Source organism: Pholis gunnellus (genome assembly GCF_910591455.1).
Source record: "Pholis gunnellus genome assembly, chromosome: 11".
Classification (NCBI taxonomy): Eukaryota; Metazoa; Chordata; class Actinopteri; order Perciformes; family Pholidae; genus Pholis; species Pholis gunnellus.
The window spans coordinates 6178201-6196405 of record NC_136538.1 but is presented as its reverse complement, the minus strand read 5'-3'; the positions used below and the strand labels follow the sequence as shown (position 1 = coordinate 6196405).

At 45.0% G+C, this 18205-nt stretch overlaps 1 protein-coding gene across 1 annotated transcript in view; it reads right to left on the bottom strand.

The window, feature by feature from the left end:
• adgra1b (adhesion G protein-coupled receptor A1b) overlaps positions 1 to 18205 on the bottom strand; it is a gene marked incomplete at its 3' end in the record, with an annotated part of 137689 nt that overhangs the window by 118977 nt on the left and 507 nt on the right. The window contains exons 2-3 of the mRNA XM_079168841.1: positions 10236 to 10307; positions 561 to 632 (exon numbers count right to left, since the gene is read on the bottom strand). Coding sequence (XP_079024967.1) covers positions 561 to 632; positions 10236 to 10307 — 144 coding nt within the window. The remainder of the gene's footprint in view (positions 1 to 560; positions 633 to 10235; positions 10308 to 18205) is intronic.

The following is an 18205-nucleotide window of genomic DNA, read 5'->3' as shown; positions in this document are numbered from 1 at the left end:
ACAAAAGTGAAACCTAATTCAATCGCCCACCGCCGCTATGTTTACACAGGCACGGCGCGCTGTTTTTGCCGTCGCCATGCTGAGAGCCATTGCGACGCAACTGACTTAAGGATGATGGGAGAAGGATAAAAAAAACAATGTGCCTTTAGCAAAGGTTACCTAGTCTTGCTTTAACACATTACCTGTCAGAAGATCAGTGCGTCTAATCCCTAGAATCCCAGAGGAGTAAGTGAATGACAATCGCTATCCCCTTCCTTAACACCACCTGCTGATGTGCCCTCTAGCAAAATATGAGAACCCCCTAATCCCGCAGACTGTGGTCACACCAGGAAGCTCCCGCTGGCAAATGTGTCTCTATTAACGTGAAGGAAGGCCATTGTGCCTTCACTAAGCATTGCCTCAGAAAAGGCTGAAATAGTAGTTTTAGTACTTTCGCCTCAGCTAAACCTTTCAGTCCTCGCTTCACTCTGTACTTTAGACTCTCCTAGTTGTCTCTGAAGCCAGAGGACTTGTCCCCGTGTCCCCTGGAGAAGGCTATTAGAGGGCTTCATCATACTTACAGTCTCCTCAGAGCCAGCAGACCACGGAAGGCCCCGGGCTCCACTGTACTTATCAAATTATTCCTGAGGTCCCTGGAGGAGAGAGACAGAGAGAGAGACAGAGTCAGAGACGACAGTTAAGTGAGTGATTACTATTTACATATATATATATACTTCTGTCTGTCTATCTACTGACGTTATGTGCTGCTCGAGCATTTGTTTTGAAAGCTGTCTGTCTAAACCTGCGCCTTCCAAGGAAACATGACTGATTCCAATGGGGACGAGGATGTTTATGTTGTTCACAGGATGAGGGTTTGCTAGTTGGGAAAAAAAAGGGAAGGATGTCACATGCAGACCAAAGCATTCCAAGTGACAACTTAAGTTTACATCTTAAAATTGTCCTATTTCTGAATGATAATTGGGTAATACCGGGGCCGTTCATTGCATAACTTGCACCTGCTAGCCGGAGAGCACAGACCATTTCCTGTGTGCTCAAGACCCAGAGACCACATCCAGCCAAGAGGCAGAAAACACACACATGTTGCGGTTTCAGCCAGGCCCTCCTTTGTCCAACCCGACCGCTCACCCCAAAACCTCTGATGCTACTAAAAATGGAATCGCAGAAAAATCTCCTCTCTGGTTTTCTCTGCGGGCCAAAGAAAACTTCCTGAAATTGTGTCCCTGGTTTCCTTTAACTTTGTACTGCAAGTCCAGTGTGATGTGAATGAGAAGAAGGGTAGTGCCTTTTTTTCTCTCTCCCAAATGTGAGCAACAATGTAGCTCGACTCCCAAATTTTTGTTTCCCCCAAATAAACAGCCTCACAGTACAGACCAGGGTCGGCCAAAAGAAACAAAACAAGACCAATAGGACTATCAAAGACACAGCCGTTGTCCCGAAGTGAAAATAAAAGTTATGCTAATACTCTTTTCATTTGACACGTGTGGCAGTTTGCTAGCCAAAAGCTCCCGTCTACCTAATCAAAGCTAAAAAAACTCACCATACTACATCCAGTACAGGATAAAGGATTTAAAGGGAGCCATGCAGTACTTCAGCTGTATGGTACACAAATACTACTCTCGTAGATGTTCTGCATGAACAGCCTCAACTCTTGTTTTACAGTAGCTGTTGTTCATTTGGCCAATGTAAAGCATTAGTTACACATGCGGTAGACAAGACATCATTAGCAGCAGAAAAATGACTCCCATCTGGGGTTAATGATCTGTATCTGGTACTAAATGGTTCGACCCATGGTGAAAACACAGTGTCTGCACCATTAGGACTCCCCAACAGGCCTCCAGCCAGGTTGGGGCCATGCACGTCTTCTTGCAAAGAATGATGTGAAAATGCCAGGCAGCAACTTCACGGCTCTGAAAAGTGAAATCCAATGCTGAAGGGCCTTTATTAAGTTGCATTCTCTCTACTGGCCATCAGGGGGCGCCTCTTCCGGTTGCAAAAATAAGTCTGATTTCATAGAAGTCTATGGGAAAATGACTACTTCTCACTTGATTTATTCCCTCGGTCTCAATCGCTAGATTCAAGTCTTCTTTAATACAGCATGATGTTCATTTAGTAAATGATGGTCCCATGATAGACCATAAAGCTAGGGTATGCTTTAGGGCGGGGCTACCTTGTGATTGACAGGTCGCTACCGCAGCGTTGTCCGTTCTGGGAGTTGTCTGTGTTTTCGTCTTAGAACTTTTTACCTGTTAACAGTGTGTTTTCACTTCGTGAAAGTTAATTGTAACATTTTTGGCCGCCTAAAAATGTCTTCCTCCATCCTCTTATGTCACTTCTGGTTGCTAGCAAGCCAAGATGGTGACGGCCAAAATGCAAAACTCGAGGCTGGAAAAACGCCAGTCCACAAACCAACGGGTGCTGCATGGTGACGTCCACTTGTTGAGTACAGTCTTTTTCTTAGAGTGAGCTGACTCGGTTTTTACCTGAACACCTTGATATACACCAGCTCTCTATTTCTGCTGACTCTTCACAATCAGTATTACTAATGAGGCTTTCTGCAGACACCCTGTGGTGCAGCAGGTCTTAGGAGGGGCGCTGAAGTTGCCTTCCTGACAGACTAACCTCCTGCTCCGGTCCAGGGCCGCCTCTCATCTCCGCTCTCCTCCGAAGTGGTCTTTGATCGTGTACAATGTGCTACAAAAGAGCGGGCGGAGGGTGGAGGTCAGGAGGCCGTCCGTTGCGCCCGCAGCCACTCCTTTTATCCTGCACCGTCTCGCAGCTCCCTGCTCTTAACCCGCTCTGAATTTGCTGAGCGTTCAGAACTTTCCACCTTATCGACTGACTGCTTTATCAAGGGTCAAAGGTCGCTGCCGAGGGTGAGTCTACGTACAGGAAGTACACGACTGTACAAAGAATATCAAGGAACGCTGTATCCAGTTCAATAATAATAATGTGCATAAAACAATCTCTCTCTCTCTCTCTTTCTTTCTTTATTTGCTAAAAGACACTTTCTCTGGGTCATTCACAAGTCTGTTTTTACCTTTCACAATAAAAGCCCTCGACATATACGTCGCATCTCACACTTGTTTCACAATAAAAGCCTTTCCGAGGAAGAGAGGAGGTTCTGCCACCTGAGGCGTTTAATGCTAAACAAATATCAAAAGCAAAGAAAAGAGCAACAGGGAGTCTTCTAAATACAGTGTATTAAATATAGAACAGGGGAAGTAAAATCGAAGTACTTCCTCTGATAGCAGTCTGTCTCAAACAAAGACCTGTGTCTCTCTTCGGTCGAGGTAAACAAAAGCCTGGCCACTAATTGAGAATGTATGGCACACACACACACACACACACACACACACACACACACGCTAACAAATGATAACTACCTTTGGGGAGACTCGCCCCACATATCCACTGTAGATACAGCTGGAGCAGCTCAAATGAGGCTAATGTTTAAACAATAACCATTTTCTACTCCCCCAGCCATGCATGTTTGAAGAGAAGGAGCAGCCCAGAGTATAAAACTCCCGACGTTGGTGGTAGATGTTTGAAAAGCCACTGAAGTGCTTCCCAATTAATCTGAACTGCACTGTATCTTGCAGCCTGCTCAGTTTCTCCCGAGCCGCGCGACCCCGAGGATATCGGCCCGCTCGCTGTGTGACACTAATGGGCAGAATCCTTACAGAATCTGGATGATTACCACATCGCACATCCGCACTGACCACGCACACACACACACACGTCTGCAGGCACTGCTTGGAGACTGCTTTCTTTTTGACGGCAAACACGACTTAATCACGCCGAGTCTCATTAAACAGATCTCGGTGTTGATGTAATTATCAAAATCAGATTCCCCTAAAAGGTCAAACTCTACACGAAGTGCATGAGCAAATAAGACTGTCGCTGCATGCTGCAGCCACTTGGGCACTCGTCCAAATGGAAAGTGATGCTGCGTGATGTGTCCCATTGTACGCGCACACTTAATGAAATGAGACGATGACATGCGTTCATTAGTGTAATTTGGATCATATTTCTCAGCGGCGTGCCGGTGTCTCCAGTGGGATGTGTGCACGTAAAGGCACCTTGTTTCCAGTAAAGTGGGAATCTCTAATAATCAGGTTAGAGCATTAACGACACACACACTCAAACAAACTACATCCAAACAAATGATTGATTATATGTTTGAGTCTAGAAAAAATGCTAACTATTTGATGATTCTAGCTCCTTTAAATTTGAGGATGTGCTGCTTTCTTCTCTTTCTTTCGCATCGTTGTAAATGGAATATTTTGGGGATTTTGTGGTGGAGACATCACCTTGAGAGAATTTCTATGACATTTTGTTCAGACGTTCATGGTTACCAGAGGATGAACACTGTACTTGATTCCCTGCCACCATGAAGTTGACAATTGTGGGAGGTTTTCGTGAAATATCTCAACAACTACTGGGTGGATTGCCATGGGATTTTACACATGCATTCATGGTTACCAGAGGACGAATCCTCTTGACCTTGGGGATGTTCTGACTTTTCATCTAGCGCCACCGTGAAGTTGACATTTTTCTGTTTTTTTGTGAAATATCTCGTTAACTATTGGATCGATTGCCATGGACTTTTATACATATACTCATGGTTATCAGAGGATGAATCCTCTAAACTTTTGTGATCTTCTGACTTTTCTTCTAGCGCCACCAGCAGGTTGACGGTTTCATGTATCCGGTGAAATATCTTGATATTGAGTGAATAGATTAGCACAGACATTTTGCACATACATTCATTGTTCCCAGATGATGAATCCTACCGACATCCGGGATTCCTTGACTTTACCTTTAACACCACCTCCTCAGAATGAATTGTATCAACTTTTGTGATTTCTTAACTTTACAAACAGCGCCATCATCAGGTCGAAATCTGAATTTATCCAATTGTTTAGTTTATGACTAAATAAATGCAAATCTAATAACATTCCCATCAGGCTCAGCTGTACTTTGTGTTTGGGGCTAATTAGTACATGTTAGAAGTCTAACAAGTTAAACTATGATGGTGAACATGATGATCACTGTACCTGCTAAACTATAGAACGTCAACACTAACTCTGAGCATGCTAGCGAGAGAATGTTAGCATTTAGCCATAAGGACAGCCACACCGAGCCGCTAGCATTAGGATGACCGTAGACTCTTTGTCGTTTGTTGCGGACTTTTAAAAAAACTAAATCATGAATCAAAAACCTAATTCAGAGATGAACTGAATGAAATGAATACTTGCAGCCTGAGTGGAGATACTAAGTTAGAGGCAGATACAGTATCCACTTAATATTTTTGGTTTTCCCAACAATGCAACTGAAAAGCATGCAGCAAGTCCTTTCCTTTCCTTCCACACCGTAAAAGACTCTAATTGACTCTGTCATTAACGAGGCTAAGTGTAACATATATTGGCACCAACCTGGATGCTAATGTGGAATCTGTTTATTAAAACCATTTATTCACACGTTAAATATTCATGGGTCAGTTTGCAGATGCTTTGAGGGGAGGCCTGGCCACACACTCCGAATTAAAGCAAACACTCAGCGAGACAGACAACCACCTACTACATTGTAAATGAATACGTGTTGAAAGCTCACGGAGGAAGGGGAGGTGGGGGGGAAGAAAAAAAAAAAAAAAAGGTGGACACTCGGACAGTTCGGTCCAATTAAACAGACTCAATGTGTACGCATAGTGACAGGCTTGTAGCTACTGCTGCCAGAGCCTCAAATCGCTTTCCCTCTGTGTGTGAATGCATTATGGAAATATTACTTACAGTAAGGCCTGAAGGCCTACAGCATAGATTCATTATTCAACCTTCTTGGCAAGACATGCAGCCCAATCAAATCTGTTTTTGAAACAGTCAACGCATATCAATGTAAAGCTGGTCATTGTTTGCCAACAATTGAAAATCACACAGGTTTTTCAATAATAAAAAAAAAGGGCCTTTGCCACTTAAATGTCTCCACAACCTGAACCCGGTAGGGACGACGATTAACATTTCTCAAACACAGCTGGAGTGCAATTTATTCCTAGTGGCTGGATGAGCGGTGCTTATGGGATGTTTGGAGCCATTTTCTCAGATTTCAGAGATTACAGAAAGGAGTAAAAAAAAAAAAGAAAAAGGAAAATAAAAGCTAATCGCTTTGGTAGAGACGTCTTCACTTCAGCCAAACAAATTAAAACCAACAGCAGCATTTTACCAACAGATGGAGGGTAAAAAAGCTCAGAGAGACCCTGAACTGTGAAGAAGACGCCGGCTTGGTTAACAGCGCCGCAACTGTGTCCTATTTTGAAACTACTGTTCTCATCAGTGTGAGATATTTCTATCAGAACAAAGCACAAGTTCAAGGAGAGTGTGAGGCGAATTCTTCCAAGAGATGCTTTTGATGCACGGCCTCTTGCTCTCTTGGTATTTTCTTTTTTTAAATAACAAAACAAAACAAGAAATAACTCTCAATGCTCCCCAGATGGAAATAAATATTACAAGTCTTTCTATTAAATTAGCAGGTTTCCAGCATCCATCTGCTACTTGTTTTGTGGGGTTTTTTTACTGTAAGAGACAATCTGTGATAAACAGCCCAGAGAAGTGAAGCACTGGGGAGCCGAAGAAGAAGAGTCTGTCCTCTCCGTCTCTCCAAACTTGGTCAGAAAACCCGTTAACACTCATGGTGCTCACGTGTTTTCGTCCTCGACTGTGACCCAGCAACGGTCTCCTGTGAAATAACAATAAAAGCATTCATATTTCAAGCCTGTGCTTTGATCCATTTAAGGCTTCATCTTACTTCATGTTCTCTCAAGTAAATAAGAAGCCAGACTTTTATGTAGCAAAGGGATATCTAGATACAAAACACGATCGGGGATCTGTAAAAGTTATATTTGCTCCTTTGTTTTTGTGCTGATCGGATCTGTGACTCTGATCCGTGAGTTTTACGATCCGTTGCTCCATCATTCATTTACATTGAGCGATCTGCTTTAAATCAAGTGTTATCGACTCCGCCGGGTCAATGATGCTCTCATTTTTCCTGCCGTCCCTGTTGATAACCTCTGACCTTTGAACCGTTGAGGATTACCTCAAGGTCAGTTCTGGTTCATGATCACGTGATCAGTGACCTTGAATGTCACACATTCTCATTCCCAAAAAGCCAAACGGACGCATCCTCCAGCTCATCGATCACCCCCCAGAGGAGACGCATTCACCGGGAAAGAGGGACTAAACGTCCAGCCTCCAACGGTCGGGACCAACAGGAGTGGCTAAACCTTTTAAAGGGACGACACAAAACACTCGCACCTCTCACATCTGCTTTTCAGAATGAGCAATCGCAGACGCCGGTCTGAATTCTGATGCCGTCTCTGCCTCGAGCCCAAGGTCTGTTCAGTAAATTCCTCCGGCTGAATGAATAACGTTCGGTCAAATAGACCCGCTGCACTCGATAAAAAAAAACAATTTAGAGCGTCTAGTGAGAATAAATTTCCTGTCACATCCACGAGAATAAAAAGAAACACTACTGTAAAGACAATAGGAGTGTGCGTGTTTCAAGAGCAGTGCATCGGACAATCTGAAAACACTTATTGTTATATCAATAGATAATCCAGAGCTGTGGTTTTAATCACATAACACTAAAATGAATCTTCGACTTTATGTGATTTTATCCAGAGTGTTAAAAGTGTGCAGGTTGCCGACGGCGGCACATCTCGGTCGGACTCTATCATTCTACATGATGTATGTCTACTGAGAGATGATCTTCAACCAAATGTATTTTCAATCCAACATGTCGACGACAACGTCATCGCGCCACTGTGTCAAATTGGATGGACAAAAAATAACACAAATGTGCCAGTGTCATCCGGTTCACACACACTCGGTGCGGTGGGAACCGATGATGAAGCGTCAAAAGCTACATTCAGGACGCTGACCAGGAGAACAGTGACGGGCTTTGTTCCCGCTCCGCTCCCGTGGGACCCAGTTTGACTGATGGTAATGGAACCGTGTCCATATGGGGGGGGGGGGATCTAGGCCATCTTGCAACATACAGGGACCCTTCATCAACACCAGGACCGCCAAGACGGCCTGACAAGCTGTATCTTTACATTCCTGATGGTGTCTGAAGTCCCACAAGGTACTAAGATAAAAAAACTTTTGCCACTGAAGTCATGTAAATCGCAGTTGTCATCGTATAAATTATTACCATAGAAGGTCATTTTATTCAATCTGCCAGAGCTGCCACACAACTAGGAACACGGCCTCTGGTTGGTAGACAGACTCGACCCGAGGCATCAGGAACTGTTTGAGGAAGGCTAACAACAACAACAACAACAATCACTGTTTTCAACAATGGTTAAAAATAAATAAATTCACAGAAAACGGGTATTTTACAAAGTCTCCAAAAAGACACTGCAGTTGGAGGCTGGCTAACAAAGATAACATGCTAGATCTCCAGCAATGATATCTCTTTCACCTCCATTGTATTGGGGTGGAAGCGCGTCCCAAAGCCGGGACAAATTAGACCAAAATGATCTGCAGGGCTAGATACCACCAGTAGTGAATAAGAACATATGTTGTGGAATTTAAAGCTGGGGTTGGTCGTCTTGAGAAACTAGCAAGAGTACCCTCGTGAAACTCATCCCAGTGTCTCCAACAATTTCCCGATGAAAGTAGCAAGCAGCAACGACAAGTTGCTAAATCTAGCATGAAAGCCGCCAAGTCGGAAACACTGACGGCCTCCAAAGCCAACATCATATTATTTAAGAATGAACGCAAAATAACGAACGTGACTACGAGAGCTCACAGCTGTCAAGCTGGGAGCTTGTGGAAGACTCTGACGAGTAACGAGTGCACCGGTAGGTAGACGTCCAATCATTACATTGGGACCAAATGAAATGATTGGACGAGCTTATTACAGTCCTGCTGCAGCAAAAGATTCAGTTTTTTTAATTCTCCTTTTTTTTTGTCAGAGCGTTTGATTCTTGATTGCTCTCAGGATGTAATGAGAATTTGAACAAAAATATGTAATTGATTACCAACCCTGCCTTTGAATGAACAGAACCTAATTAAATTTCCATTTCATCCAAAGAAAAATCTGGGATCGCCGCGTTTCCAAGCACGTGGGGCAAACAAACAAACAGACACAGATGCGTTATTAAGCTTGTCAATCAGCTGACGATTCACCATAACCCTCACAGCCAGTCAAGTCAGGCAGGCCGGGCAGGCGGTCGGTCGGTGTGCCGGGGGCCAGACGAGGGAACAGCTGGACCGCCACTTTTCCAACTCGCTACCTGGATTTGGCATTCACCGCTAGCGTCTCTCTCTGCCAAATGCTCGCATGTCGCCAAACGCTCCGAGGAGGTCAGCCTCGACCAGACCTTTGGCTGAGTGTCCTTGAAAGCCTCGCAATCATCTCTCCGTCACCTCTGGAGCCCAGAGGGATGACGGCAGAGCGCTTTAATGATCACTAATAAGGCCTCGGGGAGACATGCGGCACAGGCCGACCCAAAAAAAAGGAGCAGTAGAAGTGGCGGGAATGACTCCTCTGACATTACAATCTGAATTTAACTGTCGGGCCCGTCAGGGAGACGGTAATAATATTCAGAGCAGTCACTGATCTAGCTGGTGTGTGTGTGTGTGTGTGTGTGTGTGTGTGTGTGTGTGTGTGTGTGTGTGTGTGTGTGTGTGTGTGTGTGTGTGTGTGAGAGCTTAATACGTGTGCTTCTCAGTACATCTGAGGGTGATTGACTGAAAGAGAGAGAATCGTTAAGCCGTGTGATTTCAGCCACTCGCTGATTTCCTCATCATCAGCCAATGTCAGCGTTGCCGTCAGGTAGAGACGCGCCGAACGGAGGTGAAGGCAATCAATAGTTGGCCTCAGAAGGGGTCCGGGGGGAGGGGGGGGGAAGACAGCCATCATGGAGCTCATCATCAGGCTTCAGGGACATTGTATGTGACTCGGCACAGTCTGTCCATCCGTCAAAGTGCACTGCATTAGGCCTTTATCTGATGCTATATATTATCCCCTTTAGGACACTTACTGTGGCAATTGAGGTGAAGCACGAGGTCTGAAAGGTGGAAAAACTACCGGTGAGCTTTCTGCCGACAAGGATCTCCTAATTCCCACCATGTCCCCTTCCTTTTTTTTGCCTTTTCCTTTGCTACGGAGCGATACGACAGCTATTAGGACTCTGCGGTGGACAAAACAGGAAAAGAGAGCTTGATTTAAGTACTCACAGTTTCTCCAGGGCAGCCAAGCCATAGAAGGAGCCGTTCCTCAGCAGGGAGATCTTGTTGTTACTCAGGTTTCTGTGTAGGGGATAGAAGACGTGGACGGAGAGAGGACGAGGTGAGCGATGTGAGAACGAGTGAAGGGTGGAACATTTGTAAATATCACGACAGTAGGGCCACAGGACCTAACTAGAATTACCGACCAGTCATGTTGCAGTTTAACATCCATGTCTGTCCAAAATGTCATCGCTTTATCTATCTATCCTCTTAGACGTGCGTTTGAAATTGTCATAATTAGCAAACTAATTCTTAAGTTATGGCCAAAAGCGTGTTTTGTGAGGTCACAGTGTGGACGTTTGTGAAGCCAATGCTGAAGTGCCTAAAAGCTGCATTCTTTCTAATGGCCAGCAGGGGGAGGCGACTCTGGTTTGCAAAAAGAAGTCAGATTGTATAGAAGTCTATGAGAAAATGACTCTACTTCTCTCTTGATGTATCCCCTCAGGAAACATTGTAAACATGAGTTTATGGTCTCGATCGCTAGTTTCAAGTCTTCTTCAACACAGCATGATGTTCATTTAGTAAATTATAGTCCCATTAAAATAGACCATAAAGCAGGGTATGTTTTAGGGCGTGGCTACCTTGTGATTGACAGGTCGCTGCCACGGCGTCATCACAAACGAAAGATGGTGACGGCCAAAACACCAAACTCAGGCTTCAAAGCGGCAGTCACAGTGACGTCAATGGGTGACGTCACTGTGACTATGACCACTTGTTATTTACAGTCTACGGGACCCATGGGTGGCCACAGCTGCAGCCGGTGTTACTTATTGGAATGTCTGATAAATCGCTTATCCTCTGACTGTCAATATGTTGGCAAAAGCTAAGGATTTACGTCCGAGGAGATTGCGGTTGTGAATTACCGATCCCGGCCATGTCTCCGTGTTGTTTATGGCCGCCTGTGCTCAAGATGGGTAATGATCCCCCACCCATCCTCCGCTCCTCCGCGTCAAAATATCGGCCTAATTGAAAAGCTTAAAAAAAAAAAAAAACGCCGGTTCAGCACAATTCAATCATCCGTTTGCTCACATTACAACAGCAAACAAATCAATGAAACGCACCGCAGGGATCTTTGAGTGATGAATAAATATTCAGAGGCGATGCAGCGCCTCCGATTTTGATGATTTCAGTAACAGACGTCGCTGTGTTTCCTTTTCCTTTTTTTTTTTTTTTTTAGTTGAATTATGTCCGCGTTGAACTGTAAAAACTATATGTCGCTCAAGTGATGCATTTGTCTACCGAGAAAAGAAAAGTGCTTGCATGGGACTTCCTGCTGAGTGTTACTGGCGGGCAAAAACACACACACACACACACACACACACACACACACACACACACACACACAAAGTCCTGTCCCATTATTCAGCATGTTGGGCCTTGAGCTTTCCCTCAAAACGAAAAAACACAGACGAGAATACAATCACGTAAAAACACACACCGATATTACTACTCTTGTGAGGTCTTTCTGTTGAAACAGTGGTGTTTGTTCCCTAACCCCGACTACCTTAATTCTCAGCTCTCTATTGGTTACCTTGAGCCTAACTGAAAAAACAAACTTCATCTTGTCGGTATGAGAATACAGGAAGTGCAACAACCCTAAAAAACACACACTAGAGTGCAAACAGTACAGTCCGGTGTTATGATCCCACGGTGACTCGTTAGAGCACATCAGGCCTGCTGTGTTACCTGCTGCTCGAGTGCAAGAGATATTTCAGACTCTGGACCAAGTCTACTAATAACGTGCACTTCGTTTGGGCGGACACGGTGGTACAACAGGACAATACAGGTGGTGAAGAAATGTCTCTCTGTGTGGTTATTAGAGGCAAGGGAAGCGACGTTTGTGTAAATCCTTTCAAACAAATAATAAATAGGATAAAAACTAGTCAATCAAGTCTAATCAAACCCCGCTGACCCAGTCCTGATAATGCAACTATGAGTTTGGGGCTTTTAAATTCTTAAAAAAAGCCTACCTTTTAATTATGTATTTAAATATTTTATTTATTTGAACAAGTTGTCATTCATTTTACAGAACAGGTTACTTTGTGATATTTAAGAGGTTAGGAGCTAAATGTTTCTCTTGTATAGAGAAATATGGTGGGTTGATGCTTGTTGTATATATAAATAAAAAGTAAAATGGCCTCCATTCTATGTTGATTTATTTTGGCTGTGTGACTACTAAAAATTAAAAGAAATGTAGAATTATTTTTATTTCTTTAAATTACATCTTTACAAAATGGCTTATTTTGATTTAATATTTTACTGTTCATTCTCAAACAAAAGTATTCTGCCTTTTCTCCGAAGCTCGGCAAAGCAAAGCTGCTAGAAAAAAATAAAATATATCATCCTGCCTAAACTTTAAAGCTGCACTAATCTATACTTTTATACCAACAATGGATCAGCTGACTATGAGTATTGAGAGAGGGGTCGCTTGTAGTGACAAACCCACGGAGAATTGTACCCGACTCTGCAGTTCCCGGAGAGTTTACGGAGCGTTTTAGCATCTTTTTACACTTGTTGTGGTTTTTACGACCGTTTTTATTGAAAGAAGCTACTAAACCCACTTTAGATGGCCCAGCATCCAACAGCACACAGACACAGTTAGAGACTAGCTGGGAAACATCAGAGCTGGTGGAGACTAAAACGGAGCTAAAAGGAGATTGAACAGTGGACGTTCGTTCGTTGAGTAGCCAGCAACACTCGTTCAAATGCTAGTGTTGGTCCGCGTCTCTCCGGGTGTGTAAATGGGCGGCTGTTTAATACCACATTCACCATCGCAACTTAATAAGGTAATAATATGTCAGTGAAATGGTTGCACTGCCCCCAAGTGGACAAAAAAACATCAATTAATGCAGGTCCAACTATGACTGTTGCTGACGAAATAGTCAGGAATATTCACATGCTTTAGATTAAACCAACTTTTCAGGAGCTTTAATAGATTTACATAAGGCTTGGATCAAAGTAGCTCAGTGGTAATAGTACTAGTAACAGAGGTAGTATTAATAGTAGTAGCAACACTAAACATTTCGGAAGAGTTTCAAAACATCAAGGAGAAACATTTATGAAACTATTGGTCTTGATATTTGTTGTTGAAAAGTTCAACTTGGCAGAATCTTGCTTTCCCTCTTCTCTCTCACACACACACACACACACACATACAATTTAATACAACGCCGTAAGCTACAGTAGAACAGGGCGAGCGACTAATGATTTATATTGCGCTTGTTCTGCGGCCCAGATTCACATCACTTTAAATACACCTCGGACGTTTCTAGATTTCATATCTGCTAAGACATCGATTGCTTCAGCCGGCTCTTAAATCATCCGCTGCAGGGCTGCTCCGGCTACGCGACGCTCCGGATCTTCTCTGCATGCCTGATAGTTGCGTATCTCCTGTCAGCCCACGACCACACACACACACACACACACACACACACACACCCCTCCACCTCCTCCCCCATCACCTTCCCATCTCCTCTGGGAGCGACTGGTTCAGGAGAGAGGGAGTCATTGGGATGCGTCGCCGGTCTCCTCTGTGACGAGAGGGCGCTTCTTATGGCTCACTTTCAACCCTCGGATTAAGGAGAGGGATCCCACAATGCATTGTGCAAACTGCTCGTATGCGCACTGAAAATGGCGACTCGTGCGCTGCACAAACAAACACATAAACTATGAACTCACGGGAATAAGAACACAACATTTGGACACAGGACTGTATGAATAGTTTGTATTTTTCTGGACACAACGTTGCACATTTTTGCATTTGTGCCAGAATATTGTCTTACTTTAACAAGCCTGCTGGTGCGTTCTCCTCGGGGAAAGTATCCGTCTCTCCCCGGAGCGACAACAGTTGTCTTGGCACAAGAAGCAGGACTGAAAATAAGGAAGTCCCCTCTCAGCGAAAAGGCCAGGAAGGACACAAACCTTTCAGCAAATTCATGTCAACATCCAAGACCGTATTTACATTTGGGTTCCCCCTTAAAAGAATGTCACGTCTCCCTTACGTCAGGATTAAACGTCTTTACAGAGAACTAGTGGCCACATCTGTCAGAGTGCAAAAAGACCAAATCAGCAGAGACCTAAACAAGACACATGGACTACACAGGAGATACATATAATCGTACCAGAGGAGACACAGTGCTGTTTACAGTGATAATATGGGAAGATTTACCACTCAAAATTTAGCAAACAAATGTATTCTGTAATGTCTTTTTATTCAAGCCGATGGTCCCGAAGATTTACAGCTACGGCTCCGTGAATTAGTAGAAAACTCCGTCTTCACCAGACTTGTGTTGCTTTCAGCACTTGGGACTTGAACTTGGACGAGCAACACGGTGGTTAGAATTACGCTTCGATGTTCTTCATTTGAAACGGCTTCAGTTTACTGAGAGAAAAGTGGAGATGCTGGACTGCAACTATTGCTGCCCTAACAATACACAAATAACCCTTTAACCTCATAGTAATATAGCTTGCTAACGCCGCGCCCCTTGTCTTTGTAAGTGATGCTAGGCTACCACTGTAAGTAGTAAACATCAGACAGGAGGGGGGCTTGTAAAACTCCTCTTTGTCCACCAATAGATCAGAACTCCGAGGCTGTGTGAGAATGGACCACTGGATTTACAGGCAGCCGTTTAGCGAGTGAGCAACAACTCGTATGGATTTGTATTGTTGCCGATCCAGACGTCGATATCTCTCTGGGGTTTCTGTCCGTTTTTCGGATTCGTCTCCGGACGCGGAGCTCTCCGGGAGCAGAAGAACCGCAGCAGATGTGAGCCGGCAGTGAGTCGACTAGCACGTGGTGAGAAACATTTTCACAATATTTCACCCACAGATTTATCGAAAACAATTATCGGAAATTCATAATGGCTTCAGTTTATTCTTTTGCTTCCAGGCCTCATTTATTTAAAGCCTACATTTGGACGGTGCGATGGAGCGAAGGCAGTCGACACTGAGATCCTGAGATACCAATGCTGTCGCTGTGTTTTGTCCCGGGTCTCCCTTCTGTTCCCCCGAAAAACCGCTACACCTCCCTCTGCGGACGGACGTCCCACTCAGGGACAGGCGGCCTCTGTTTGTGCAAACTCAAGCGTGTCCTGTGCTTAGCTATGCCATGCCTCGCGTTTGTGTGTGTGTGTGTGTGTGTGTGTGTGTGTGTGTGTGTGTGCTCGCCGACCTCTGCGTGCCTATCTCTGGCTTCTGCGTAACGTCCAGGAAATCGCAGGAAAAACAGAATTGAACATTGTGTAAACAGCCCGGGACAGACTTCTACAGCGTCCGTCCAGCTCTGTATTTACATTATCAATTATGCTGCTCTCAGCGAAGGGAGGAGTGCACACCGATTCAGCATTGTCTCTGTGGGCCGCAGCAAATGGTTTGTGTCATTTGGGCCACGGCCGGACGTGTGTACACACAACATGGGGGGGGGGGGGGGGGGGGGGGGGGGTTATATATGTAAACGTATGATTCAAAGTTAGAGTGGGGATTGTTGCCACTGAGTCTCATCAGCTTATCACACGATCCTTTAGCACCTGGAGCTCTGTTAGATAGTCTAGAAGTTCTCAGCTATAGGAAAATACTATAAAAATTGAAATAATTTTCCAGGACATTTGACTTTATTGTTCTTATTTTCCATGGGTTTTCAATGACTGGAAAATTGGTCAACTGTTTTCCAGGTTTGGGGATTTATTTAAATTTCTATTAACAGATATTGATAATTGCAAAGTCACACTTTGAGTCAGTCCTTAGGCCATAAGGCGACAGCGAAATTCATCGAACACAGCTGGAGAGACTCATAACTATTCCTCCCTCAACAGGAGCTCTGGCTTTCGTTCCCCCTTCATGCTCCAGCTGGGATACTTTCTGAGAGGTCCAACGGAGAGGTCACCGCTCTAGAAACTAGCCCGGCTGCCAACGCGCCAGAGACATTCAACTGCTCTATTATCGGAGAACAGAATCAAATAATAGCTTTAACCGACGGCATCTGCCGCACCAACCGCGAGGACCACGTGGAGTAAAGATCACAAACGGTGCTGTTTTAGAAGATCCAGTTACTAGACACAGCGAACCACAATAACATATTTCATTTCATTAACATTGACCTTGGAGGGGAACCAGATGTAGGTATTAACAGAGCTGCACATCTGCCTCACAATACAGACCAGGATGTGAGGGAAAAGTCACATGTTTTAGTGGTTTAAAGGTGCCAAAGGAAGTGAGATGTCTTCACTTGAGACTTTCAGCACAGTGTCCGTACTTGCTCAGATAATTGGGGGCTTCGCCAACCTTCACGGTGACGTTTTACAATGTGCGCCGCTGAACTTCATCTCGGCACGAAAGGGGAAACGAGGAGAACCGGTGATAATTATCGCTCGGGTTCATCACTACGAGCGACGCCTTTTACATTTAGTCATGTGAAGTATCGTAAAAAAGCTTCTGTATTCGGCAGAAGCCCACCCTCCGGTTCCCTGTCAGGCAAACCTGTCTCTCTGTCAGCACTGTTGCCGTTGTTTGCACTGTTAGCACTGTTAGCACTGCTAGCTGCCGGCTCAGCCGTTGCCATATTGAGAGTGGTTGAAAGGCAACAAAATATGCTCTGAATTTCGCGCTTTAGTCAATCTAAAGCGTATGCCAGATATTCACTAAGTGGACAATACTGTAATAATGTCATGCGTTTAAGTTGCTCTTTTCAAGACTTAACAATAATGATTCGATTGTGAAACTGAGCGCCTCTGACCATGCGTCGGTGCTCGAGGGGTCGGGAGTGAGAACCTACGGCGACCTTGTACCCACTTGGCTGGAGCCATCTCTGAAAGTGTCGAGCTCACCACCTCGTGATATACATCAACGTCCTCGCATTGAGCTGAGCAACATGTGGACGAGGTGAGGTGGCATTTTGAGAGACAGATATACAAGCTGACACTTGCCAAGACCTCTAAATCCCCCCCCCCCCCCCCCCACCCAAGCTAATGTTCTTCCCACTGCGACAGAAGCAACACACATCGGGGTTTTAATCACCTTGTTTTACAGCGAGTCAGACGTCAGGGGAGAGACAACAAGTAGTGAGTTACCCTCCTCTGCCCTCGAATTTATGAGCCTTTAAGTAACTTCAGTATTTACTCAGCGGTGCGGGGGAGGAGGGATAGCATAGTATCCTTGGCAGACGCTGTATTTATCTTTACCTAATATTTTTAGTCTGGGTTTCGACACATTCTTGTTTTTTTTTTTAAGGCTGCAGAGCGATTTACCGCCTCCCCCCTCTCTCTCTCTCTCTCTCTCTCTCCCCCAGCGGTCACGAACTCTCCCTCGGCGAGTCATCATGGCCTGGGGCAAAACCGATCCGCCGTTTTCTCCAAAGCACGCCGCGTCAACGGTAGTTAAGGAGCGTTAGCACAATCTCTGACTGATGTATCAATACAACGTCCACAGAGAGGAAGCTGCTCACCCCTTTGGCCGGTTAAAGGGGTGAACCAATAGCTGCTTATTGAGGAGGCCGGCCTGCTTCGAACGTCATGGATCCCCCCCCCCCCCCCCCCCCCCCACAGTTTCTGAGCACACGGATGACTCGAGGGCAAACGTTCTTGGCTTCAGCTATCTCTAAAAGCTTTACACCCTCTGGGGGTTAAGAGGACTTGATGTTGGGGAGTGCGCTCATCTAAAGATAAACCTTTTTAGCCTTCTTCAAATCTTCCATATCGCCGGAGATAAGAGCGAGCAAAGCCAATTGAGGGACGGGGAGAGAAGGGGGAGAGAGAGGGAGTGAGATTGGCGGGACCCCTCGCAGCGTGAGACCATCTGGGGTCACCGGGGTCACGTGTCTTCAGATTAACAGCCGTGTGTACCAGCGACACACCGCTTAGGGGGCTTTACGCTAAGAACACACTCGGGGGGGGGGGGGGGGTCCGTGTGTCCGTGTCCGTGTGTGT